General features: G+C 45.3%; 3 protein-coding genes across 11 annotated transcripts in view; 1 reads left to right on the forward strand and 2 right to left on the reverse strand.

Moving 5' to 3' along the window:
* Positions 1 to 375: 375 nt before the first annotated feature.
* On the reverse strand, positions 376 to 4,720 carry LOC118971657 (uncharacterized). 2 transcript variants are annotated; one of them, XM_037014144.2, is made up of 5 exons: positions 4,334 to 4,720; positions 4,016 to 4,210; positions 3,757 to 3,837; positions 3,493 to 3,631; positions 376 to 715 (listed from the first exon to the last, which is right to left on the reverse strand). In XM_037014144.2, the coding sequence occupies exons 1-5, from the start codon at positions 4,717 to 4,719 to the stop codon at positions 701 to 703; spliced, it is 816 nt and encodes a 271-aa protein (XP_036870039.2). In that variant the 5' UTR covers position 4,720; the 3' UTR covers positions 376 to 700. The 2 variants fall into 2 exon arrangements, with proteins under 2 accessions (XP_036870039.2, XP_073079110.1); XM_073223009.1 differs by lacking the exon at positions 3,757 to 3,837.
* On the forward strand, positions 4,718 to 8,519 carry LOC108390424 (P2X purinoceptor 2). Of its 4 annotated transcripts, XM_037014056.2 has the most exons (12): positions 4,718 to 4,893; positions 4,981 to 5,116; positions 5,206 to 5,277; positions 5,373 to 5,448; positions 5,517 to 5,613; positions 5,792 to 5,872; positions 5,998 to 6,136; positions 6,453 to 6,583; positions 6,783 to 6,873; positions 6,986 to 7,051; positions 7,131 to 7,208; positions 7,401 to 8,516. In XM_037014056.2, exons 1-12 carry the CDS (start codon positions 4,718 to 4,720, stop codon positions 7,503 to 7,505), a joined length of 1,248 nt encoding a protein of 415 aa, XP_036869951.1. In that variant the 3' UTR covers positions 7,506 to 8,516. The 4 variants fall into 4 exon arrangements, with proteins under 4 accessions (XP_036869951.1, XP_036869948.1, XP_036869952.1 ...); XM_037014053.2 differs by having other exon boundaries at positions 7,131 to 8,516; XM_037014057.2 differs by lacking the exons at positions 6,986 to 7,051; positions 7,131 to 7,208 and having other exon boundaries at positions 7,401 to 8,519.
* Positions 8,520 to 9,313: 794 nt separating this feature from the next.
* Positions 9,314 to 27,544, reverse strand: part of POLE (DNA polymerase epsilon, catalytic subunit) — a 75,186-nt gene continuing 56,955 nt past the window's right edge. For 4 of the 5 annotated variants that reach the window (XM_073222982.1, XM_037014333.2, XM_037014329.2 and 1 more), the window contains 4 exons: positions 11,751 to 11,951; positions 11,369 to 11,494; positions 10,758 to 10,847; positions 9,314 to 10,597 (listed from right to left, as the gene is read on the reverse strand). In XM_073222982.1, coding sequence (XP_073079083.1) covers positions 10,484 to 10,597; positions 10,758 to 10,847; positions 11,369 to 11,494; positions 11,751 to 11,951 — 531 coding nt within the window. In that variant the 3' untranslated portion in view covers positions 9,314 to 10,483. The remainder of the gene's footprint in view (positions 10,598 to 10,757; positions 10,848 to 11,368; positions 11,495 to 11,750; positions 11,952 to 27,544) is intronic. The other variant, XM_037014330.2, reaches the window with a different exon arrangement.

Here is a 27,544-nt window from a genome sequence, read left to right on the forward strand (position 1 = left end):
GCAAGAGAGTTTAATTGGTGCCTTAGCTGTGACAAATTCTGTGGGTGGAGCCACACTCGCTTTCTCCCCGCCTGGAGGGTCGGCAGTAGTTTCCATTTGATCTCCTGATCTTCCAGTGGGCTTTGAGACACCACATCTAAGCTTCACAATAAGCGTTTGGGGTTCCCCAAAAAGTGACCAAGCAGGCTCCGCACTGAATTTGACTCTTAACTCTTGACATCTGATGGATATTCCTGACAGCATGGTAAAAACAGCTCAAACAACAAATTACCAAGTTCTTGGACAAACATGAGATTATATAGCATATATTTTCTTCTGAGAAAAGACAAGAGGAAAAAAGACACATATATTTGGAACACAAATTCCTTGCTGGCAGCTAACAGGGTGGTGTTTTGCCCACAGGTGGGGGGTGACCTGTAGTGTGGGGCACTGTCCCCCGACGGGGTTCCCCTGCATCACTGGAATCACTTCACCCAGACTCTGTAGGCATGCGCCTTTTGTGAAGCCAGCACGGTCACATCAACCTACAGGTGCAGGCCTTTGTTCCAATCAGATAACTGTCTTAAATTATTTACCAGTCCTCCCCTCTGGTCTTCTTGTTTTGAACACTGCGACAGCTTCTCAGATCCCCTGTGCTCTGCTCCGAGCTGGATGGCCTTTCCTTCACTTGGTTTCCCAGATGAACACCTTCCCTTTCGGTTCATCCATCCAAGTCCTGATTGAGGCCCCAGAAGGCTGTGATGCTTTGACCACACCCATGGCGAGTTCTCATGGCCTTTGCACTAATACTCCCTTCCCACCCTTTTCTGTTAATGGGGTCAGTGTGCCCAGTGCTCAGCAAGGACATGTGACCCCTGCATCCTGGGGTCTGGTTGCTAGTGGGCCACACACAGTGACCAGCCCCCTGGCCAGTGGAGAGCCGTGCACCCGGTGCTCCTGTGACCCATGGTGGGCAGGCAGGCCAGCAGTCCTCCTCCAAGGCACAGGGAGAAACCTTCTCTGCCAACACCAGCATCCTCAGGCTGGGGCAGGGCAACACGTGGGCAGGATCTCTTCACCCCCAGGTCACAGGCAGCAAGGGGGCAGGAGCCCGCCCACCCTCCCACCACCCAAGCACCACTGTGACCCCAGGGCCCTTACTCCTCATCCCCCTGGCCAGGGAGGGTGTAGAGGGACACTAATCTGTTTTCCATCTCTGTGGATTTGCCTGTTCTGCACACTTCCTGTAAATGGAATCATAACAACAGATGGCCTTTTGAGACTAGCTTCTTTCACTTAGCGCATTTTCAAGGTTCACCCACATTGTAACATTTGTAATATATACGGCACACACATCATGCCTTTTTATTGCAGAACTATATTTCATTGGATGGGTTTATCACCACTATTTATTTACTCTTCAGTTGATGGACATTTGGGTTATTTCCAATTTTAGTCACTGTGAATAATGATGCTATGTGCAAGTTTTTGTGTGGACATATATTTTCATTTCTTTTGGGCATTACACCTAGAAGTGAAATTGTTGACACTGACGATAATTCTAGGTTCAACCTTTTCATAGGCTGCCAGATAGTTTTCCAAAGTGGCTGCAACATTTTACATTCCCACCAAATGTAAGAAGGATCTGATTTTTCCACATTCTTGTCAGCACTTATTATTATCTATCTTTTTTATTATAGTTATCTTTGTGAGTGTAAAGTGGTATTTCATTGTAGTATTGATTTGCATTTCCCTAATGCCTGATAATGTTGAGTACCTTTTCATGTACTTACTGGCCATTTGAATATCTTCTCTGGAAAAATTTCTATTCAGATCCTTTGCCCATTTTAAAAATTGATTATCATTTTATTACTGAATTATAAAGGTTTTTAGGTATAAGTTCCTTATTATATTTATGATCTGCATATATTTTCTGCCATTCTAAAAGCTGTCTTTTAACTTTTTTAGGGTATCCTTTGAAGCACAAAATTTCTAATTTTGGTAAAGTCCAATTTATCTAATTTTTTTCTATATTCTTGTTGTCATTCATAATAATCTGTTGCCAAATCAAAGGCCACAAATATTTACTCCTGTGCTTTCTTCTAAGAGTTTTATGGTTTTAGTTCTTACATTTAGGTCTTTGATGCATTTTGAGTTCATTTTTTATATATGATATAAGGTTAGGGGTCCAATTTCATTCTTTTGCACGTGGGTATCCAGTGTCCCAACACCATTTGTTGAAAGACTACAGTCTCATCAAAAATCAATTTATCTTCAAGCATTGTGGAAAACAGTATGGAGGTTCCTCAAAAAACTAAAAATAGAAATACCATTTGACCCAAGAATTCCACTCCTAGGAAGTTACCCTAAGAAAACAGGATCACAATTTAAAAAGACATATGCACCCCTATGTTTATCACAGCACTATTTACAATAGCCAAGGTATGGAAGCAACCTAAGTATCCATCAGTAGATGAATGGATAATGAAGATGGAATATTATTCAGCCATAAGAAGAAAACAAATCCTACCATTTGCAACAACATGGATGGAGCTAGACGGTATTATGCTCAGTGAAATAAGCCAGGCAGAGAAAGACAAGTACCAAATGATTTCACTCATATGTGGTGTACAAGAATAAAGAAAAACTGAAGGAACAAAACAGCAGCAGAATCACAGAACCCAAGAATGGACTAACAGTTACCAAAGGAAAGGGACTGGGGAGGATGGGTGGGAAGGGAGGGATGAGGGCAGGTAAAAAGAAAGGGGGTATTACGATTAGCATGTATAATTAGCATGTAGGGGGGGCATGGGGAGGGCTGTGCAACACAGTGAAGACAAGTAGGGATTCTACAGCATCTTACTACACTGATGGACAGTGACTGTAATGGGATGTGGTGGGGGGACTTGGTGAAGGGGGAGCCTAGTAAACCTAATGTTCTTCATGTAATTGTAGATTAATGATAACAAAAAAAAAAGGAATGAAGTACTGACACATGCTACAACACAGATGGACATTGAAAACATTATGAAAATGAAGGCAGACATAAATTCACAAATATTGTATGATTCCATTACGCAAGAGATTCCAAACAGATAAATCCATAAAGACAGAAAGTAGATTGGTGTTTGTTGGTATGTGGAAGGAGGGGGAATAGAGAATGACTGCTTAGGTACAACGGGGCTCTATTTGGGAGATGAAAAAGATTTGGAAGCAGATAATGGAGGTTGCACAAAAGTGTGAATGTGTTAAATTTCACTGAATTGTTCACTAAACAATTCATTAAAATAGTTAATTAGATGCTATGTGAATTCCCCCTAGAAAAGGGGGATGCTAGCAGCCAGCTGTGTGACCAGAAGACAATAATTTAACAGGAGCGAGGCACACCCAGTTGGGTCAGTCTATCATGTTTCTCCTCTGCTCGAGCAGGGCTGTAATGGAGACCCTTCATCCTCATAGCAGCCAGCTTCTGGGAGGAGAGCTGACCGCCCACTCCCTTAGCTGCGCCCTCACCGTGTGTGCCAACTCGGTGAAGTTTTCCCCTGCCTGCTCCACGATGAAACCCAGCTTGAAGATGGGGCAGTAGAGGTTGGATACCTCATCAAATGTGCAGTGTTTCAGGTAGCCATCCTTCCGGTTCTCAATGTTGCCCCTAGAGACAGAGCCCAGTGGCATCAAGTGGGGTGGGGGTGGAAGCCATGCCCCCATAAACAGTGCCTTCTCGGGGGGCAGCTCCCACCCCAGCCCACCTCATCACCACCCTCTAATGGCTCTTACTTGGAGAACTGGAATTTGGGGTAGTGGATGCTGTTCTTGATGAGGATGGTGAAATTTGGGGCCATCTTACCGAGAAATTGGCTGAGGAAGCACAGACTGGGTGTGTTTAGTCTCCCTCCCCTCCTGCCCCCCAGCCTTCCGGCTGCACTGTCCCCTCCCCAGCACCTCCCAGCCCTGGTCACTGAGGAGAAAGGTGCAAAATGAAGTCGCGCTGTGGTGGAAGCTGGGCCCCCACCAGGTGGGTTCCCGGGGAGCACACCTGACAGAGGCCCCGTCCTCCACTGGGCACCAGGCGGACACCTCGCAGGTCCTAGAGGCCCCGTGGTAATAGGGCACACAGCGCCCGGTGCGCAGTCCTGCGGGCAGACGTGCGCTCAGGCGGTCGTGTGGAAATGGAGCTGGACCGAGCAGTTCTGGCGGGTATCCGCAGATAAAAGCCTGAGTGCTGTTTGGGCTAAGAAAGGGGCAGGGTTCGTCTGAACCCTGGGACAGGGACGCCTTGCGGTGCTGCGGGACGTCCAACTGTCCTTGGGCATCTCTCGTGCTCCCTGAACTTACACAGAGGAGTCAACTGTACCTCAAGAAGGGGGTGACGTTAGGGTTGAGTGCGCTGCCCCCCCACGAGGCGGGGGGTCGCTGATGCTTTGTCCGTCCTCCTCCCCACGCAGAGTCCTCTCCTGGTGACTTGGTGCCCTCCCAGCGTCTCGGGCGAGGCGGACCAGGGGAGGGGCGGGGCGGGGCGGCGGAGGAGAGGCAAGGACTGGGCCCAGGGAGGGGCGGGCTGTGCGGGGAAACCGGACCCAGAGCGAGACGGGGTGGTGGGGATCTGGGCGCGGAGGGGGGCAGGGCGGGGCGCGCGAGGCCACGCCCCCAGAGCCACCCTCGCAGCCCGCCCCCTGGACCCACAGCGTCCGCTGAGCCCAGAGACTGACGAGCTCCGGGTCGTCCTGGCGGCAGGGCCATGGCGGCCGCTGAGCCCAAGACCCCCGCGGGGGCGGCCGCGGCCCGGCGCCTGGCCCAGGGCTGCTGGTCTGCCTTCTGGGATTACGAGACGCCGAAGGTGATCGTGGTGAAGAACAGGCGCCTGGGCGTCGTGTACCGCGCAGTGCAGCTGCTCATCCTGCTCTACTTCGTGTGGTGGGTGCGCGGCGCCGGAGAACCGTCTGGCAGGGGAAGGGTCCGCGGCCGCTAGGGTCGCTCTGATCCTGCCCACCGCCCGCACAGGTACGTGTTCATCGTGCAGAAGAGCTACCAGGACAGAGAGACGGGCCCCGAGAGCTCCGTCATAACCAAGGTCAAGGGCATCACCTCCTCTGAGCACAGAGTGTGGGACGTGGAGGAGTACGTGAAGCCCCCCGAGGTGTGCTCCGGCCGTCCGCCCAGTTCCGTGCACTCCGAGGGATGGTCAAGCCGCCAACGCAGGCTGACCATCCCCCTTTTCTGCCCAAGGGGGGCAGTGTCTTCAGTATCATCACCAGGATCGAGGTCACCCCCTTCCAGACCCTCGGAACCTGCCCGGAGGTGAGGCGGAGTCGCAAGCGGGGCGGGGAGGGTGGCTGGCCCATTGCACCAAGAGCTCTGCAGTCTGGGCGCTGACCGGGCGTCCCCCCTACCAGAGCATGCGGGTCAACAATGCCACCTGCGCCTCGGACGAGGACTGCGTGGCAGGGCAGCTGGACATGTTAGGAAACGGTCAGTGTGGGCCCACCTGGGGCTGGGGTCCCGCGCACCTCACCGCCTGAGCGCACGTCTGCCCGCAGGACTGCGCACCGGGCGCTGTGTGCCCTATTACCACGGGGCCTCTAGGACCTGCGAGGTGTCCGCCTGGTGCCCAGTGGAGGACGGGGCCTCTGTCAGGTGTGCTCCCCGGGAACCCACCTGGTGGGGGCCCAGCTTCCACCACAGCGCGACTTCATTTTGCACCTTTCTCCTCAGTGACCAGGGCTGGGAGGTGCTGGGGAGGGGACAGTGCAGCCGGAAGGCTGGGGGGCAGGAGGGGAGGGAGACTAAACACACCCAGTCTGTGCTTCCTCAGCCAATTTCTCGGTAAGATGGCCCCAAATTTCACCATCCTCATCAAGAACAGCATCCACTACCCCAAATTCCAGTTCTCCAAGTAAGAGCCATTAGAGGGTGGTGATGAGGTGGGCTGGGGTGGGAGCTGCCCCCCGAGAAGGCACTGTTTATGGGGGCATGGCTTCCACCCCCACCCCACTTGATGCCACTGGGCTCTGTCTCTAGGGGCAACATTGAGAACCGGAAGGATGGCTACCTGAAACACTGCACATTTGATGAGGTATCCAACCTCTACTGCCCCATCTTCAAGCTGGGCTTCATCGTGGAGCAGGCAGGGGAAAACTTCACCGAGCTGGCACACACGGTGAGGGCGCAGCTAAGGGAGTGGGCGGTCAGCTCTCCTCCCAGAAGCTGGCTGCTATGAGGATGAAGGGTCTCCATTACAGCCCTGCTCGAGCAGAGGAGAAACACGATAGACTGACCCAACTGGGTGTGCCTCGCTCCTGTTAAATTATTGTCTTCTGGTCACACAGCTGGCTGCTAGCATCCACTCATGGCTCAGAAGCAGGGCACTCACCAAGTACCCCAGCATTAGGATGTGCACACCACACACAGCCTCAGGGCTCCTGAACGTCTTGTGTGTCCTCCCTGATACCATCTCTGTGCCTACTTCTGGGTAGGGTGGCGTCATTGGGATCATTATCAACTGGGATTGTGATCTGGACCTGTCAACATCAAAGTGCAACCCCAAGTATTCCTTCCGAAGGCTTGACCCCAAGCACATCCCAGCCTCATCGGGATACAACTTCAGGTACTTTGCCTTGGGATACCTAGGCCTTTGCCCTGGCTGTGGCAACTCCCAGAGTGAACAGGGTAGGTGCCCAAAACCTCAGAGCCACCAGCAGTCAGAGGTCTTGGAGCTACCAGCCTTGAGCAATGGGTGGGCAACCCTGCCATGCTCCTCAGAGTCAGCCATCCAGAACTCCAGCATGCAGGTCATTCTGTCCCAGGTTTGCCAAGTATTACAAGATAAATGACAGCACCACTCGCACACTCATCAAAGCCTATGGGATCCGCATTGACATCATAGTGCACGGACAGGTAAACCAGCAACCTTGCCTACCTGGGAATCAGCAGGTCCAGCCATCTTCCCATTCCCCCAGAGTCCCGCTTGCCCCAGACCCGACTGCCTAAGGCAGTCTCTCCTCTCCAGGCAGGGAAGTTCAGTCTGATTCCAACCATCATTAATCTCGCCACAGCACTGACTTCCATCGGGGTGGTAAGGAGCACACAGTGGGGTTGGCGGGTTGGGGGTTGGGCCAGGCCCCCACGTGATGCATCCATCTCACTGGCCCCAGGGCTCCTTCCTGTGTGACTGGATCTTGCTGACATTCATGAACAAAAACAAGGTGTACAGCCATAAGAAGTTTGACAAGGTGTGTACACCAAGGGACACCTCAGGTAGCTGGCCTGTGGCCCTGGCCCTTGTTTTGGGCCAGGCCTCTCCCCCAACCCACCCCTGCTCTGCAGACACAGACCAGGCAGGCCAACTGTGGGCCAAGGGGCAGAGTCAGGCCCAAGCCATCCTACCCCCACAGCCTTGCCCCACCTCTGCCCCATCCACACAGATGGTGGATACTCCCAAGCAGGGTACAGGACGAGTGCTTTCCATCTCTGAGCCTTCCCAACAGGACTCCACACTCATGGACGCCAGAGGTTTGGCCCAGCTCTGAGCCCACCTCCCGTCAGGCTGTATTGAAAGCCTGGGCCTGGAAGGGTTCCCTTTCTGCAGCCCCAAGACAAAAAAAGTCTCTGGCTCTCATGGCAGCATCACCAGGGGCCACAAGGTGGACCAGGCCCTGCCACAAGCCTCAACACTGTCTTGGGGAAAATGGGAACCAAAGGATCTCCATGCACCCCAGCAGTGGGCTGACACAAAAGGGGAGGCACCCTGCTCCCAACCTCCCTGAGCCTGTAGGGAAGGGCAAGTTCCTGCTACCTTTTCCCCAGCTGACCTCCCCTCCCACCCACACGGCCCAGCCCAGCCACTTTGTTCACCTCATAGCCAATTTATCATGTTCAGAATCCAATAAACCTGTGACCAGAATCTCTGGCCTTGTTTTTGGAAAAGCACCTTGAAGCCCTGGATATATATGTGATGGCAGGTCACTGCACATGGGGGTTGCTGGTTCCCCTGGCCCTTGTCACCCTCCCAGCATGCTATAATGTGGACACATCTGCTGCCATGTATAGCAAGGTCAAGGACATCTTTGACCAGGTCCAGGGGAACAGAAGCCATGAGTGCATGAAGACCCCAGACTCAATCACCAGCCACCTGCCCTACTTAGTACATTTACCAGCTTCCTGTAGGGGTCATCCCAGAAACCCAATCTCAAAACCTGGGAAAAGGATAGGACCTGTCAAGGAGGGGAGCCAGGAAGGAGGTACAAAAGGCATACCAAGAAAAACACTGGCTCTTAAAACAAATGGTCACCAAGGTGCTGAGGCCCTTTAAACAGGGTCAAAGGCAGTGCAGGATGTTGGTGCTGGGGACGAGGGATGGCCAGGGCAGGGTCAGAGCACAGGCACCAGCTGGACCAGGCCTATGGGTAATGTGGTTACTGCGCCTTCAGATGCTACAGTGGTCATTACATTTAGTGGCTCTGCCTGAGGGATTCCAGAACCCAGATGGCCAGTGGTTTTTCCAGCACTGTCAGAGGCAGGCACACAGGTCACCTCACCTGTGATCCTACTTCTCCCAAGGGTTTAGATCCATACCAGCCCCGGGGTCCCCATGCCCAAATGATGCTGGCAGGGAACCTGAGCCACCCTCCCACCTACCCACACAAACCAACTGGGCCAGCACAGTGGGTGGGAAGCCCCCACCCAGCCATCTCCACTGACCCATCCTTAGGACACTGGCTCCATGGTCACCCAAATACCAGTGAGCTCCTGAGTGTCTGGCTCACAGACATCCAGCTCTAGTTTTTTAGAAACTAGCTTTTCCAGTTGGGGTTGGGCTGCTGATCAAGAACTAGGGCCAGCTCAGGTGTCTTCATTTCCAAAAATATATCACCTGAGGTCCTACATCACACCCAAGTGCCCCTCAGCTGACCTTTCAGGGACCTGTAGGAGCTGCAGAGATGGCCTGCTGCCCAGAGCCCCTGGTCCTGCTGCAGGGAACAGGGAGTGGTGACCAGGGCAAATATACAGTGGCGCCTGCCCCATGCTCCACTGGGACGTCTCCAGTTTTGCTTCCAGGAAGCCGCCAGCCCTCCTTCTCCCTCACCCGGCCCTAATTTAATTTGATCTCCATCTGGGGACTGATGGGGTTCCATCCACCTTCCAACTGGAGTCAGGTGTCTCTTGGCCACTGAGCCTGGATGCGCCTGGTGGGTGATACCCAGGGGGCCATGCACCTGGACAGACGGATGTGAGCTATTTAGTTGGGTTCCGTCCACAGAGCGAGGTGCCTTGCACAAATGCACATGAAATGTTTTAAGAAATGTAAAATTCAAATCACAAAATCAGACAGCAAGAATGAACTAGAACAAGGCCGTGGAGTTTATAATTTCCACTTAACATTAGTTTGTAGCCTTGACAACTGGGCCTTTCTCTTATTTCTAGCTCAATTAGCTAGAAACGAGATGCAGAGCTGGTCTTAGACTCAGGGTTCCTGACAGGGAGAAGCTCAGCAAAGCTTCTGCAGACAGATGGAAAGCAGACCATGGGACAGCTCCCTCCTCTGAAGCCCCTACTCAGAGGGAAAGCAAAATGCAAGCAGGGGTCCTACATCTGCATCATGCTGCTCTGAATAAGTATCCCCTTTAAAGTGGCCACAGCCTCAATGCCTTCTGCTGCAGGCAGGGAGGGCAATAAGCCCTGAGCAAGGGTGACCTGCTCAGCTTTTGGAGGTTGGGCAGGCCCTGCGGGCCCAGAGGTCTCAGACTGATTCCTGAGGCTGAGAAGCAGGTCAGAACTCACCTCAACCCCATTTTTTCCCTCTTTCGTCCCCACCCACCTCAGAGCTGAAGGAAAGAACCCAAAATTTTGCATGTGAAATTTTTCTAAAACCCCCGTGCTAACATTATGTTAAAGCGTGTTGCAAAGGACAGCATGTGTCGGGGTGGGTGGGTCCTCTTCACAGCACACAGGTTCAGAGGGCAGGATATCCACCCAGTCCATGATCCTCCTTCTCGGCCCTCGTGCCCCCACCAAAACCAGGATTTTGGGTCTTGCTGCAGACGAGTTGACCACCATGATGCAGACACCTTCATGGACCCTACTCTGGGAAGTCACTAAGTGAAACCCAAGTCTAGGGAATTCATCCCCATAAGGTTCCAGTCTGGATTCCCTGGAACTGGCCCACATCCCACTAGCATGAAGCTGTGGGGTAGGTAGCATTCTCTGATGTAAGTAGTCAGAGAGCAGGGACTGCAGACTCCCACTTGGTGCCACCTTGCCCTGGGTCCTGCCTCCAATTACCCTCAGGGACTCTGCTCAGAAGATGCCAAGGGTACCTGGGGCACAGAAGAGGGACTGGGAAGGCAGGGACTGCAGGGAGGGCTCATTACTCCAATAGATGCTCCCCGAGCCTAGGTGGGCTGCCCTGACCACTGGGGGCCCAGGGAGCCACTGAAAGCTCCCTGGGGGTTGTTTTCCTTTCTGGATGTGGTCATGAGTTTGGGAAGTCAGGCAGAGAATGGAGATGCTAATGGCCCAGCTGAGGGTTCTTCTGCAGAAGCCACTCCAGGGTCTCCATGAGGTACGACATGCCATAGTGCTGGGCAATGTTCCGGAAGATTCCAATCTGCTCCATGAGGACCTGCAGGAATGACCAGTCTCAGTGAGACCCAGGCCCAAAGGAGGTGCAGGAATGGAAGGCTGAGGACTGGGCATGCAGGAAGAGGAACAGATGTGCACAAGGGCCAGAGAGGGCAAATGGCCAAGGGGACAGTAGGATTGGCTGCCCGCTGGAGCCCCACCGTGGTGTGGATGGTGAGGGCGAAGTCTCCAGCACAGCTGCAGTACACAGGCATGTTGGTTTCCTTCACACCTCGGCACTTCAGGCAGATCTAAAGAGGAACAGCCCCAGTCAGGAGTGCCCCACCTGGTTCCACCCACGCCTGGCCAGTCTGACCTTCACCTTAACTAGAAACCCATTCCAGACTTTATTACAACTTTACCCACACATGCTCCCACTGTGAGCACCCCAGCCCTGACCGTGAGTTCTGGGACCTGTTGCACCAGGCACTGCCGTTGGGTCTTTGCTGAGATATCCCCTCCCTCTAACACTGAGACCTCACTCCACACATACACCTCCCACCCCACCCAACTGCTCTCTTTACATGCTGTCTTCCTGTTTACTTAGTCTATACTAGGATGAGAGATAGTGAGGCTGGCACCTGGCCACTCTCAGTGCCCAATAGATGTAAGTGCACGAGGCCTGACCCCAGAGGTGGTCACTGCAGAGAACCAGGCTGTGATTTGGAACCTGTGCACACCATAGTTCCCTGTGGTGCAAACCACGTATCAGGAAGCCCCCCACCAAGTGGAGGGGTGGAGCAGCGAAGCCCCGTGTTGGCCTACTGCCCACCAGGTCCTGCAGGGTGAAGGCCATCAGCTTCTTGTGCAGAGCTTCCACCAGGGTCATCTCGATGACTGATGAGTCATAGGCAGCCTGGCAGTTGGAACAGAGCCACTGAGGCAACACAGACCCATCCTGGGCAGAGAAGGAAGGGATCAGATCACCCTCTGCTCAGCCTCCTGGGCAGCACTGAGAGGGGATGGGAACATGGAGGGCTCCTGGGTAAGAGGTATATGACTACATACGGCTGCTCAATTGCCATCAGAGACACTACATGCTCACCAGGCCAATGTTCTGGCAGGTAGCAGGCCACTCTGGTGGGCACTGCAGACCTCTCCCACCTGATTCCTGGATAACCCCACCACTAGGAGGAGCCTGTGGAGCCATCCACCTGAGAGAAGGAGGAGTCTTTGCACAGGTCCAGGTCCTGGCAGAAGTTACAGCTGCGGCAGATGACCTCAGAGAGCACATAGGAGCGGCAGGGGTCCCGAAACTGGGCCTCCTCCGAGAACTCGCCAACATCTGCAAGGCGCAGCAGGTCCCGATTCAGTTTGGCCACCTGGTTTGTGATGTTCGTGTCCAGAGACAGGACCTGCAGAGAGTGGAGCCATGTCAGGCACAGCTCTGGGGACCCCACAGCCATCCCTGAGCTGTGGCTTCTCAGGACGTCTCATCCCTCCCTTCTCTGTTAGGTGGGTCAGAGGGAGAGCCTCCTCCCCACACCCGCAGCTCTCCAGCATGGGCACACAGGCACAGGCCTGCTCTGCCCCTGGTCTCCTGCCCTTTGTCAGTTCTGGGGACCAGCTTGCTTTACCCCTTGTCCTTATTGTCTCCTTTTCCCTCAATGACAGGCAGTCCTAAGTCCACTGGAGCTTTACAATCTCATTTGCAGAGTGGATGACTTCAACCCATGCTCAGTGGAGGGATTTCCAGACAAGACTAGAAAAATCTCTTCAACACATATGTGCTGGGAGCTCACAGTGCTGGCACTGGGAAGTCTGGCTCTCACAGCAGTCACCCACCCTCCTGTGTGTAAAGGAGCTGGTCAGACAGGACCGACATCTTCCAAAGACCTATCCCACCCCTAAACACCACTATCCCAGCACAACCCAAGGGCACATGGCCAAACACTACTCAGAAGACATTTCTGGCAGCCAGAGAGCCTAGCAGATTTTAGCAAGTAGATTTACAAATAGGGATAATAAGGTCAACAGCTTGTTAGGCAGCATGATACTGTCTGTTCAAAAAATATATACATTATACATTTTCTAAATAAATAGGAACAAGGTTGAATTCAATTGAAAGAGACAGGAAAGATGTGAAAAGAGTTTTCAATGGTGAATTCATTCAACATCAGGAATTGAAACAGCACTGATTATTCTCAGTATCTTCCAGAAAACACTGCTAACTCATTTAATGATGCTAGCATCATCCTGGCACCAACACAAAGAGAGTACAAGAAAACCATCTAACAACCATGGGCACTGACCCAAAAATCCCCAGAAAATACCAGCTGATTGAACCTACCAATATATGAAAAGGTGTGTGTGTGTGTGTGTGTATACACACACACACACACACACACTTCATTATCAAGTGGGATTACCCCAGGAATGTAAGGCTGGGTTGATATTTGAAAACCAGTGTTATTCACCATATCAATAGTCTATAGAAGAAAAACAGGAAGTACACCTCAACGGATACAGAAAATTCAACATCCATTCATGATCGAAACTCTCAGGAAAACATGAATGAGAATCTGTTGAAGGGTGTTCCCTCAATAATCTACAGTTAACATACTTAATATGCTTTCCTGGAGATCAAGGACAGGGCAAGGGTGCCCACTCTATCCACTTCTACTTAACACTGTATTGGAATTCCTACCTAGGGCTTTAAGGCAAGAAAAAGGGAAGTCATAGAAGGTAGAAATAAAAGACCTCTATTCACAGATACCTGTTTTCATAGAAAATCCCAAAGAAACTACAAAAAAGCTACTAGAATTAGTAAGTTTAGCAAGGTTGCAAGACACAGGGACATTACACAAAATCCACATATTTCTCTGTATTTATTAGCATTGCACAACTGAAAACTGAAGTTAAAAAAAATCATTGTTATTACAATTGCACCAAAAAATATGAAGCCCTTAGGTGCAAATATGTGCAATATTTATAAGTTAAAAACCCCAAAACACGATGAAGGAAATCACAGACGACCTGAATAAATGGAAAGATACAGTGGTTCTTGGACTGAGAGCCTCGACATTAATATGCTAATTCTCCTCAATTGTAGATTCAAGACAACTCCAATCAAGGATTTTTTTTTTCTTTTAGACAACAGTATGCTGAATCAAGTAATTATATGGAAGGACAAAGGAACTAGAATAGCCAAAACAATTTTGAGAAAAAATAAAGTTGAGGCATTCACACTACCTGGTTTTAAGACTTAATGATAAAGTTACAGAAATCAAGACAGTGGTGGCCTTCCAGAAATAGATCTACATAATATATGCTTAGCCATATTTTGAAAAAGGTGCAAAGAAGATTCAGTGGAGAAAGATAATCGTTTCAACAATACTGCCTAAACAACTGGATGGATATAGTTATGCAAAAATGTGAACTTCAATCTCTAACATGCACACTGTACAAAAATTAACTCAAAGGGGATCACAGACTAACGTAAAACCTAGCTATAAAGCTTGTAGAAGAAAACAAGAGAAATACACGAACCTGCTTAAAGCAAAGATTTCTTAGATATGACACCAAAAGCTCAACCCATAAAAAGTGATAAATTAGATCTCATCACTGAAAAATACTAAGAATTTTGAAAAGAAAAGTAAAAGTTTTGGGAGGAAATAACACAAAGGACTTACATCCTGACTAAATGAAGAACTCTGGAAACCAACCAATAAGGAAAATAATCTGATTTGTAATAAATTATTAGAAAATCAAAAAGATTTAGACATTTCACCAAAGATGTATGGACAGTAAACAAGCACATGAAAAAATGCTCGACATCGTGAGTATCAGGGAAATTAGTATTAGTTATCAACATAATGAGATACCAACACACACCTACCTGAATAGCCAAAATCTTGAAAATTAACAATGCCAAGTTCTGGTGGAGAGATGGAAGAGCTGGCCTCTAATTATACACCACTGATGAGAAGCAAATCAAAGCAGCCACTTTAGAAACATACTTTTCCAATATGACCCGGCAATTCCTAGGTTTTTACCCAAGAAAATGAAACTTAAATTCACACACAAAAACCTGCAAGGATACTTAGAGCAGCCTTATTAATAATCACCAAGAAGTGAAAACAACTGGACAACCTTCAACCAGTAAATGAATGACATGCTGTGTTCTTCCACACAACAGAGCACGGCTTAACAACAGAAAGGTCAAAGTATGCAAACAGTATGGAGGAGCCACAGAGTGAAACATGCGACACCTAAAAGGCTACACAATCCACAATTCCACTCTTATGATATTCTGGAAGATGTCCCAGTGCAAGGACAGAGGACAGATAGGTTCCAGGCTTGCAGGCGGGAGGCAGGCAGAGTCCAAGGGGTAGCCAGGGGGATTCTCTCAGGGGGTGACCGTTCTGCACCTTGTGTTGGAGGCAGAGCTTTATCTGTCGTGATAACCTGAGTAATTGCTCTCCAGAGAGTGTCTCACTGCAAGTTAATTTAAAAAGGGGTGAGAGGGGAACTTTGGGAGGTGGTAGAATGTTCTGTATCCTGACTGTGGTGGATACATGACTGTGTGCTTTTGTCAAAACTCACATATGAACACTGTAAGTAGTGAATTTTACTGTATGTAAATTACACCTTACTAAAAGTAAAGTTTAAAAGTTCTAAGGTCTGAGTTGCCATTTGGAGCAGGTGAAAAAAAGATGACAGCGCAAGAAGTAAGGCAGAAATGTCCTCCCAAAACCACATAACATGAAAATATAGCAAATACAACTCATCCTGAAAGCATGACCTGAAAGAAGACTCAACTACCTACATCTGGGGAAAAGAGACCTCACAGAAACGGGTAAAGTACCAAAGTCATGATCCAGTGAGAACCAAGCCCTTGCCCCACCCTAGCTCACAGGAGGGAGGAAGAGAAACAGAATGAGGAGGGAGTAGAAGCCCAGGACTGCTGAAGACCCAACCCTAAAGATCTGCTCCAGGAACACAAACCCACATTACAGGTGCTTTGAAGATTGGAAGAGTTGGAAAGCAGACAGGCAGAATACTCGGAGAGACTGAGATTCCAGCCGCTTATCGAGAACACGTACCAACAAACGGCTGCTCCAGGACAAAAGAAGGGTGGCATTTTGAAAGACATTCCAACAGTGAGAGGGGGTGCTAAAGGGGCAAGGATTACCTAGAGCTTGCTGCTCAGGAGAAAGGACAGGTAGACAAAATTATCCTGGCACACTCAGTCCAACAGGTTGGGAACTTTCAGGAGCTTAAGGTGCTCTATCCCCCTGGCTGGCAATGCAGCACCAAGGCCCCTCCACTGCGATATGTAGCCTGCCACTCTTTCCTCCCATCAGGCACCGGTCCGCACACTTGCTGCTCCACCATCATGCCAGGCCAGCCGGAGGATGGCCTGACCTATGACAGCTAAAGGGGCATAACACAGAGGCTCCTCTCTGTGCTCTCAGCCTACTGGCCCTGGCAGTGAAGGTAGGCACTGCAGCCAGGAAGCAGGAAAGAGCTCTTTCCTCCTGGCAGGTATGGGTGCCACAAGCCTAGGACCCCCACCATCACTCCAGGTGCTGGGCAGTTCCAGAGAGTACAGCTTCTGGGCACTAGAGGGTACTGCCTACACAAAGTTATTATTCCACAGTAATCATTAGGAATATGAAACAGCAAAAGAATCTTGTACAAACCACAATCCCTCAAACACCAGAAAGAGGACGAAGTGAAACTGAAATCACTGATCTTGATAAAGATTTCAAAATAAAGATCATCATTGTACAAAATAAGAGATTCAAGACAGCGGCATGAGAGGTGAGATGGAGAACTCCTCCCCAAACCACAAATAGTACAAAAATATAATTAATTAATACAACTAACCCTATAACAGCAACAAGAAGTCTGAACCAGACTGCATATAGAGCTCACGAACAGAGCAGACATCATGAAACAGGGTAATGTGGGAAAGCCTTAATCTGGTGGGACCCAAACCCTTCCCCCACCCTAGCCCACTGGCGGCAGGAAGAGAAAACGAGCGGGTAGGGGGTGGAAGCCTGGGACTGCTGAACACCCAGCCCTGGAGATCTGCTTTGTGAGCAGAAACCTATATTGTGTGGTGCTCTGGACGTTGGGGAGCTTGGACAGGCAGAGTGCTTGAGAGACTGAGATTACAGACGTTTGCGGAGGAGGGGATCCACATACGGTCACTCTGTGTCAGAGGAAAGGCAGGTGGTCTGAGAGGCTCCTAGCAGCGAAGGGCTGCTGAAGGGGCAGGGTTTGCACGGAGCGTGGTGCACAGAAGGGAGAACTAGACAAGGTTGTCTGGGTGTGCTCTGCCCAACTGGTTGGGAACTTTGAGGAGTTTCATGTGCTCCAACCCTTGGATGGCGGCCCAGCTCCGAGGCACCCCCACTGTTAAACACAGCCTGCTGCGCCTGCCTCCTAGCCTGCTGGCACCAGTTCACAAACCGACAGTCACTGTGCTGGCAACAGGCTACCCAGAGGGAGGAACTGCCTACAACAGCTAGAGACACAAAGTACAGAGGCTGGAGATAGGCATCGCAGACAGGAACCAGGAAACAGATCTTTCCTCCACTCAGGCACCAGCTCTGCTCCCCTACGAGGCCCAACCTCACTCTAGGGGCTAAGCACTAGTGGGCACCACACACAAATATGAAACATCATCAAAATAACATGGTTCAGACCAAACTCTCACAAACCCATGAAAAAGGGCCAAATGAAACTGAAATCATCAATCTTCCCGAAAGAGAGTTCAAAATAAATATTATAAACATGCTTATGGAGGCACAGAAAAATATTCAAGAACTCAGGAACAAATTTAAGTCAGAGTCAATCATTAAGAAATTCCATATATGAAATGAAACATAAAATGGAGGGATTTAAAAGCAGATTACATGTAGTAGAATAGATGGTAAATGGAACAGAAACTAGAGAAGAGGAATGCAAAGAAGCTGAGGCACAGAGAGAAAAAAGAATCTCTAAGAATGAAAGAATATTGAGAAACCTGTGTGACCAATCCAAACAGAACAATATTCACATTATAGGGGTACCAGAAGAAGGAGAGAGAGAAAAATGGATAGAAAGTGTCACTGAGGAGGTAATTGCTGAAAACTTCCCTAATCTGGGGAAGGAGATAGTATCTCAAGTCATGGAGGTGCACAGATCTCCCAACACAAGGGACCTAAGGAAGACAAGACATATAATAATTAAAATGGCAAAGATCAAGGATAGAGAGACTTTTAAAAGCAGCTAGAAAGAGAAAAAAGATCACATACAAAGAAAACCCATCAGGCTATCATCAGACTTCTCAACAGAAACCTTACAGGCCAGAAGGGAGTGGCATGATATATATAATGCAATGAAGCAGAAGGGCCTTGAACCAAGAATACTTGACCCGGCAAGGTTACCATTTAAATTTGAAGGAGGGATTAAACAATTTTCAGATAAGCAAAAGCTGAGAGAATTTACGTCCCACAAACCACCTCTACAGTGTATTTTGAAGGGACCCCTATAGATGGAAGTATTCCTAAGGCTAAATAGATGTCACCCAAGGGATAGACAAAGAGTAGACAGTATGATTCATAACATACAAAGAATGGAGGAGGAAGAAAAAGGAGGAAAAACAAAAAAAAAGAACCTTTAGGTTGTGTTTGCAATAGCATACAAAGTGAGTTAAATTAGATTGTTAGACAGTAAGGGAATTACCCTTGAACCTTTGGTAACCACGAATCTAAAGCCTGCAATGGCAATAAGTACATACCTATCAATAATCATCCTAAATGTAAATGGTCTGAATGCACCAATCAAAACACATAGTTACTGAATGGATAAAAAAACAAGACCCATCTATATGTTGCCTACAAGAAACTCACTTCAAACCCAAAGACATATAAAGACTGAAAGTAAAGGGATGGAAAAAGATATTTCATTCAACTAATAGGGAGAAAAAGGCAGGAGTTGCAGTACTTGTACCAGACAAAATAGAATTCAAAACAAAGAAAGTAACAAGAGACAAAGAAGGACATTACATAATGATAAAAGGGTCAGACCAACAAGAGGATATAACTATTATAAATATCTATGCACCTAACACAGGATCATCTACATATGTGAAACAAATACTAACAGAATTAAAGGAGGAAAAAGAATGCAATGCATTCGTTGTAGGAGAGTGCAACACACCACTCACTCCAAAGGACAGACCAATCAGACAGAAAATAAGTAAAGAGACAGAGGCACTGAACAACATATTAGAACAGATGGACCTAACGGACATCAACAGAACACTCCATCCAAAAGCAACAGGATACACATTCTTCTCAAGTGCACATGGAACATTTTCAAGAATAGATCATAGACGAGGCCACAAAAAGAACCTCACTAAATTCAAAAAGACTGAAATTGTACAAACTTCTCAGATCACAAAGGTATGAAACTAGAAATAAATTATGCAAAGAAGACAAAAAAGCCCACAAACACATGGAGGCTTAAGAACATGCTTCTAAATAATCAATGGATCAATAACCAAATGAAAACAGAGATCAAGCAATATATGGAGACATATGACAACAACAATTTAACAACAGAAAATGTGTGGGATGCAGCGAAGGCTGTGCTAAGAGGGAAATATACTGCAATACAGGCCTACCTCAGGAAAGAAGAACAATCCCAAATGAACAGTCTAAACTCACAATTAATGAAACTAGAAAAGGAAGAACAAATGAGGCCCAAAATCAGTAGGAGGAACATAATAAAGATTAAAGCAGAAATAAATAATATGGAGAAGAAAACAATAGAAAAAAAAAAAATCAATGAAACCCAGAGCTGGTTCTTTGAGAAAATAAACAAAATAGATAACCCCTAGCCAGACATATCAAGAAAAAAAGGGAGTCTACACACATAAACAGAATCAGGAATGAGAAAGGAAAAATCATGACAGACACCACAGAAATACAAAGAATTATTAGAGAATACTATGAAAATCTATATGCTAACAAGCTGGAAAACCTAGAAGAAATGGACAACTTTCCAGAAAAGTATAACCTTCCAAGGCTGACCCAGGAAGGAACAGAAAATCTGAATAGACCAATTACCAGCAATGAAATTGAACAGGTAATCAAAAATATACCTAAGAACAAAAGCCCTGAACCAGATGGTTTCACTGCTGAATTTTATCAAACATTTAGTGAAGACCTAAAAACCATCTTCCTTAAAGTTTTCCAAAAAGAAGAATAGGAGGGAATACTCCCAAACTCATTTTACAACACCAACATCACTCTACTACTAAAACCAGACAAAGACACCACAAAAAAAGAAAATTACAGACCAATATCTCTGATGAACATAGATGCAAAAATACTCAACAAAATATTAGCAAACTGAATTCAAAAATACATCAAAAAGATCATCCATCATGATTAAGTGGGATTCACCCCAGGGATGCAAGGATGGTACAACATTTGAAAATCAATCAACATCATCCACTACATCAACAAAAAGGACAAAAACCACATGATCATCTCCATAGATACTGAAAAGGCATTCGACAAAATTCAACATACATTCATGATAAAAATTCTCAACAAAATGGGTATAGAGGGCACGTACCTCAACATAATAAAGGCCATATATGACAAACCCACAGCCAACATTATACTTAACAGCAAGAAGCTGAAAGCTTTTCCTCTAAGATTGGGAACAAGACAAGGATGCCCACTCTCCCCACTTTTATTCAACATAGTTCTTGAGGTCCTAGCCTTGGCAATCAGAGAACATAAAGAAATAAAAGGCATCCAGATTGGCAAGGAAGAAGTCAAACTGTCCCTGTTTGCAGATGACATGATATTGCACATAAAAAACCCCAAAGAATCCACTCCAAAACCACTAGAACTAATATTTGAATTCAGCAAAGTTGTGGGATACAAAATTAATATACAGAAATCTGTTGCATTCCTATATACTAACGATGAACTAGCAGAAAGAGAAATCAGGAAAACAACTCCATTCACAATTGCATCAAGAAGAAAAAAATACCTAGGAATAAAACTAACCAAGGAAGTGAAAGGCCTATACCCTGAAAACTATAAGACACTTCTAAGATAAATTAAAGAGGACATTAATAAATGGAAATTCATCCCATGCTCTTGGCTAGGAAGAACTAATATTGTCAAAATGGCCATCCGGCCTAACGCAATATACAGAATCAATGCAATCCCTATCAAAATACCTACAGCATTCTTCAATGAACTAGAGCAAATAGTTCTAAAATTCATATGGAACCACAGAAGACCCCGAATAGCCAAAGCAATCCTTAGAAGGAAGAATAAAGCAGAGGGAATTACATTCCCTGACTTCAAGCTCTACTACAAAGCCACAGTGATCAACACAATTTGGTACTGGCACAAAAACAGACCCACAGACCAGTGGAAGAGAACAGAGAGCCCAGATATAAACCCAAGCATACATGGTCCAAAAATATACGATAAAGGAGCCATGGACATACAATGGGGGAAATGACAGCCTATTCAACAGCTGGTGTTGGCAAAACTGGACAGCTACATGTAAGAGAATGAAACTGGATCACTGTCTAACCCCATACACAAAAGTAAATTTGAAATGGATCAAAGACCTGAATGTAAATCATGAAACCATAAAACTCTTAGAAAAAAATACAGGCAAAAATATCTTGGACATAAGCATGATCAAATTCTTCATGAACATATATCTTCCTGGGCAAGGGAAACAAGAGCAAAAATGAATGAGTGGGACTATATCAAACTATAAGTAAAGGACACCATCAGTAGAACAAAAAGGCATCCTACGATATGGGAGAATATATTCACAAATGACTTTTCCAAAATGGGGTTGACATGGAAACTATATAAAGAGATCACACTCAACAAACAAAAAGCAAATAAGCCAATTAAAAAATGGGCAGAGGAGCTGAACAGATAGTTCTCCAAAGAAGAAATTCAGATGGCCTACAGGCACATGAAAAGATGCTCCACATCACTAATCATCAAAGAAATGCAAACTAAAACCACAATGAGATAGCACCTCACACCAGTTAGGATGGCCAACATCCAAAAGACAAACAACAAATGCTGGTGACGATGTGGAGAAAGGGGAACCCTCCTACACTGCTGGTGGGAATGTAAATTAGTTCAACCATCGTGAAAAGCAGTATGGAGGTTCCTCAAAAAGCTCAAATAGAAATACCATTTGACCAGGGAATTCCACTCTTAGGAATTTACCCTAAGAATGCAGGGGCCCAGTTTGAAAAAGACATATGCACCCCTTAGTTTATCATAGCACTATTTACAATAGCCAAGAAATGGAAGCAACCTAAGTGTCCATCAGCAGATGAATGGATTAAGAAGATGTGGTACATATACACAATGGAATATTATTCAGTCATAAGAAAACAAATCCTACCATTTGCAATAACATGGATGGAGCTAGAGGGTATTATGCTCAGTGAAATAAGCCAGGTGGAGAAAGACAAGTATCAAATGATTTTACTTGTCTGCGGAGGGTAAGAACAACAAAAAAACTGAAGAAGCAAAACACCAGCAGCAGACTCACAGAACCTAAGAATGGACTAACAGTTATCAAAGGGAAAGGAACTGGGGAGGATGGGTGGGAAGGGAGGGATAAGGGGAAAAAAGGGGCATTATGATTAGCACGCATAATGTAGCTAGGGAAGGGGGGAACACAGGAAAGGCAGTATATACAGAGAAGACAAGTAATGATTCTATAGCATCTTACTATGCTGACAGTGACCATAATGGGGTATGTGGGGGGGGACATGATAATAGGGGGCGTCTATTAACCATAATGTTCAAGTAATTGTACATTAACGATACCAAAAAAAAAGTCTAAATAGAACTTGAGATAGCTTTGAAATGGGATCACATATCCATTTGATTATGCTAGCATGTCAGAACTTTTACACAGTACCTTTGACAAGAAAATGACATCATTTTTTTACACTCAAATTTTATAAAAAATAAAATTATTCCTGCTTATGAAAAAAAACCCCATGAACATGCTCATGGAGCTACAGAAAAATATTCAAGATCTCTGGGAGGACTCCAAGAAAGTGATAGCAACTGAAAAATACAGTATCTAAAATAAAACATACAATGGAGGAATTTAAAAGCAGATTAGATGAGGTAGACAGTAAATGAAATGGAAATTAGAGAACAAGAATACAAAGAAGCTTGGACAGAGAAAAAAGGATCTCTAGGAATCTAAGAATAGTAAGAAAACTACGTGACCAATCCAAATGGAACAAAATTCGCATTATAGTGGTATCAGAAGAAGAAGACAGAGAAAAAGGATAGAAAGTGTCTTTGAGGAGGTAACTGCTGAAAACTTCACCAATCTGGGGAAGGAAGTAGTCTCTCATTCCACGGAGTACACAGATCTCCCAACACAAGGGACCCTAGGGAGACAACACCAAGACATACAATAATGAAAATGGCAAAGATCAAGGACAAGGAAAAGCTTTTAAAAACAGCCAGAAAGAGAAAAAAATCACATATAAAGGAAGACCCATCAGGCTATCAGACTTCTCAGCAGAAACCTTACAGGCCAAAAGAGAATGGCATGATCTATTTAATGCAATGAAACAGAAGGACCTCAAACCAAAAATACTCTACCAAGCAAGATTATCATTTGAATTATTTGAAGCAGGGATTAAACAATTTCCAGATAAGCAAAAGTTGAGGGAATTTACCTTCCACAAACCAACTCTACAGTATATTTTGGAGGGACTCCTATAGATGGAAGTGCTGCAAAGGCTAAATAGCTGTCACCAGAGAAAATAAAACCACAGTAAAGGAAGTAGACCAATTAATTACTAAGCAAATGCAAAATTATATCAACTACCCAAAAAGTCAGTCAAGGGATACACATAGAGTACAGAATATGACACCTCATATCTAAAGAATGGGGGAGGAAAAGAAAAGAACCTTTAGATTGTGTTTGAAATAGTGTACTAAGGGAATTAAGTTAGACTATTAGATAGTAAAGAAGCTAACTCTCAACCTTTGGTAACCACAAATGTAAAGCCTGCAAAGTCAACATGTACATATTGATTGATAATCACCCTAAATGTAAATGGCCTGAATGCACCAATCAAAAGACACAGAGTCACTGAATGGACAAAAAATCAAGAGCCATCTATATGCTGCCTACAAGAGACTCACTTCAAATCCAAAGTGAAGGGATGGAAAAAGATACTTCCTGCAACTAATAGGGAGAAAAAAGCAGGAGTTGCAGTACTTGTATCAGACAAAATAAACTTCCAGACAAAGAAAATAACAGGAGACAAAGAAGGACATTACATAATGATAAAGATCTCAGCCCAACAAGACAATATAACCATTATATATCTATGTACCCAACATAGGAGCACGTACATATGTGAAACACATACTAACAGAATAAAAGGGGAAAATAGAACACAATGCATTCATTTTAGAGGACTTCAACATACCATTCACTCCAAAGGACAGATCAATCAGACAAAATAAGTAAAGAGACAGAGGCACTGAACAACATATTAGAACAGATGGACCTAACGGACATCAACAGAACACTCCACCCAAAAGCAGCAAGATACACATTCTTCTCAAGTGCACATAGAACATCTTCTGAGTAGATGACATAGTAGGCCACAAAAAGAGCTCCAGCAAATTCAAAAAGATTGAAATTGTACCAACCAGCTTCTCAGATCAGAAAGGTATAAAACTAGAAAGAAATTATGCAACGAAAACAGAAAAGCCCACAAACACATGGAGGCTTAAGAACATGCCCCTAAAAAATCAATGAATCAATGAACAAATAAAAACAGATCAAGCAATATATGGAGACAAATGAAAACAAGTCAACACCCCAAAATCTCTGTGACCCAGCCAAGGCTCTGCTAAGAGGGAAGTATACTGCAATACAGGCTTACCTCAAGAAAGAACAATCCCAAATGAACAGTTTAAATTCACAATTAATGAAACTAGAAAAAGAAAAAACAAGGCCCAAAGTCAGTACAAGAAGGGATATAATACAGATCAGACCAGAAATAAATAAAATTGAGAAGAATAAAGCAATGGAAAGAATCAGTGAAACCAGGAGCTAGTTCTTTGAGAAAATAAACAAAATAAATACCCCGCTAGCCAGACTTATCAAGAAAAAAAGGGAATGTACACACATAAACAGAATCAGAAATGGTAAAGGAAAAATCACTACAGATACCAGAGAAATACAAATAATTATTAGAAAACACTATGAAAAATTATATGCTAACAAATTGGATAACATAGAATTGACAACTTTCTAGAAAAATACAACCTTCAAAGACTGACCAAGGAAGAAACAGAAAATCTGAACAGACCAATTACCAGCAACGAAATTGAATCAGGAATCAAAAAACTACCTAAGAATAAAAGCCCCATACCAGATGGCTTCACTGCTGAATTTCATTAGACATTTAGTGAAGACTTACTTAATACCCATCCTCCTTGAAGTATTCAAAAAACTAGAAGAGGTGGGAATACTTCCAAACTTATTCTATGAAGCCAGCATCATTCTAATACCAAAACCAGGCAAAGACACCACAAAATAAGAAAATTATAGACCAGTATCCCTGATGAACATAGATGCAAAAATACTCAACAAAATATTAGCAAACCGAATTCAAAAACACATCAAAAAGATCATCCATCATGACCAAGTAGGATTTATTCCAGGGGTGCAAGGATGGTACAATATTAAAAAAATCCATTAACATCATACAGCACATCAACAAAAACAACAAACAATACATGATCAACTCAATAGATGCTGAAAAGTCATTTGACAAAATTCAACATCCATTCATAATAAAAACTCTCAACAAAATGGGTATAGAGGGCAAGTACCTCAACATAATAAAGGCCACATACGAGAAACCCACAGCCAACATCATACTGAACAGTGAAAAGCTGAAAGCTTTTCCTCTTAAGATTGGGAACAAGACAAGGATGCCCACTCTCCCCACTGTTATTCAACATAGTACTGGAGGTCCCAACCAAGGCAATCAGAGAACACAAAGAAATAAAAGGCATCCAGATTGGCAAAGAAGAAGTTAAACTGTCTGTATGCAGATGATATGATATTGTACATAAAATACCTCAAAGAATCCACCCCAAAACTACTAAAACTAATAACTGAATTCAGCAAAGTTACAAGATACAAAATTAATATACAGAAATCTGTTGCATTCCTATATACTAACAATGAACTAACTAGCAGAAGAGAAATCAGGGAAACAATTCCATTTACAATTGCATCAAAAAGAATAAAATACCTAGGAATAAACCTAATCAAGGAGGTGAAAGACCTATACTCTGAAAACTACAAGACACTCATTAGAGAAATTAAAGAAGACACCAATAAATGGAAATACATCCTGTGCTCATGGATGAGAATTAATAAGTCAAAATGGCCATCCTGCCTAAAGCAATCTACAGATTAATGCAATCCCTACCAAAATAACAACAGCATTCTTCAACGAACTGGAACAAATAGTTCTAAAAATCGTATGTAACAACAAAAGACCCCAAATAGCCAAAGCAATTCTGAGAAGGAAGATTAAAGCTGGGGGGATTATGCTCTCCAACCTCAAGCTCTACTACAAAGCCACAATAATCAAAACAATTTGGTGCTGGCACAAGAACAGATCTATAGATCAGTGGAACAGAATACAGAGCCCAGATATAAACCCAAGCATATATGGTCAATTAATATATGATAAAGGAGCCATGCATATACAATGGGGAAATGACAGCCTCTTCAACAATTGGTGTTGGCAAAACTGGACAGCTACATGTAAGAGAATGAAACTGGATTCTTTTCTAAATCCATACCCAAAAGTAAACTTGAAATGGATCAAAGACCTGAATGTCAGTCATGAAACCATAAAACTTATAAAAGAAAACACAGGCAAAAATCTCTTGAATGTAAACATGAGCAACTTTTTCCTCATCACATCTCCTCAGGCAAGGGAAACAAATAAAAAATGAACAAATGGGACTACATCAAACTAAAAAGCTTCTGTATAACAAAGGATACCATTGATAGAACAAAAAGGCATCCTACAGTATGGGAGAATATATTCATAAATGACATACCTGATAAGGGGTTAACATCCAAAATATATAAAGAGCTCACATGCCTCAACACCCAAAAAGCAAATAACCTGATTAAAAAATGGGTGAAGGTTCTGAACAGACACTTCTCCAAAGAAGAAATTCAGATGGGTAACAGGCAAATGAAAAGATGCTCCACATCACTAATCATCAGAGAAATGCAAATTAAAACCACATGAGATATCGCCTCACACCAGTAAGGATGGCCAACATCCAAAAGACAAGAAACAAATGCTGGCGACAATGCAGAGAAAGGGTAACCTTCTTACACTGCTGGTGTGAATGTAAATTAGTTCAACCATTGTGGGAAGCAATACAGATTCGTCAAAAAACTAAAAAGAGAAATAACATTTGACTCAGGAATTCCACTCCTAGTGAGGAATTTACCAAAAGAAAACAAGATCCATGATTCAAAAAGACATATGCACTGCTATGTTTACCGCAGCACTATTTACAATAGCCAAGACATGGAAGCAACCTAAGTGTTCATCAACAGATGAATGTACAAAGAAGAGGTGGTAAATATACACAATGGAGTATATTATTCAGCCATAAGAAGAAAATTAATTCTACCATTTGCAATAACATGGATGGAGCTAGAGGGTATTATGCTCAGTGAAATAAGCCAGGGGGAGAAAGACAAATGCCAAATGATTTCCCTCATTTGTGGAGTACAACAACTAAGCAAAACTGAAGGAACAAAACAGCAGCAGACTCACAGACTCCAAGAAGGCACTAGTGGTTACCAAAGGGAAAGGGATGGGGAGGGTGAGTGGGGAGGGATGGAG

The sequence above is a fragment of the Manis javanica genome, chromosome 15 (genome assembly GCF_040802235.1).
Source record: "Manis javanica isolate MJ-LG chromosome 15, MJ_LKY, whole genome shotgun sequence".
NCBI classification, from domain to species: Eukaryota; Metazoa; Chordata; class Mammalia; order Pholidota; family Manidae; genus Manis; species Manis javanica.

Bases quoted from the DNA above. Each gene is read 5' to 3' on its own strand.
- LOC108390424 (XM_037014053.2), top strand. From the start codon at position 4,718: ATGGCGGCCGCTGAGCCCAAGACCCCCGCGGGGGCGGCCGCGGCCCGG. The intron at 5,117-5,205 runs GTGTGCTCCGGC...TTTCTGCCCAAG, and splicing joins AGTACGTGAAGCCCCCCGAG to GGGGGCAGTGTCTTCAGTAT. The intron at 5,278-5,372 runs GTGAGGCGGAGT...CCCCCCTACCAG, and splicing joins CCCTCGGAACCTGCCCGGAG to AGCATGCGGGTCAACAATGC.
- LOC118971657 (XM_037014144.2), bottom strand. From the start codon at position 4,719: ATGGCCCTGCCGCCAGGACGACCCGGAGCTCGTCAGTCTCTGGGCTCA. The intron at 3,838-4,015 runs GTGTGCTCCCCG...GTGCTTCCTCAG, and splicing joins GAGGACGGGGCCTCTGTCAG to CCAATTTCTCGGTAAGATGG. The intron at 3,632-3,756 runs GTAAGAGCCATT...CTCTGTCTCTAG, and splicing joins CCCAAATTCCAGTTCTCCAA to GGGCAACATTGAGAACCGGA.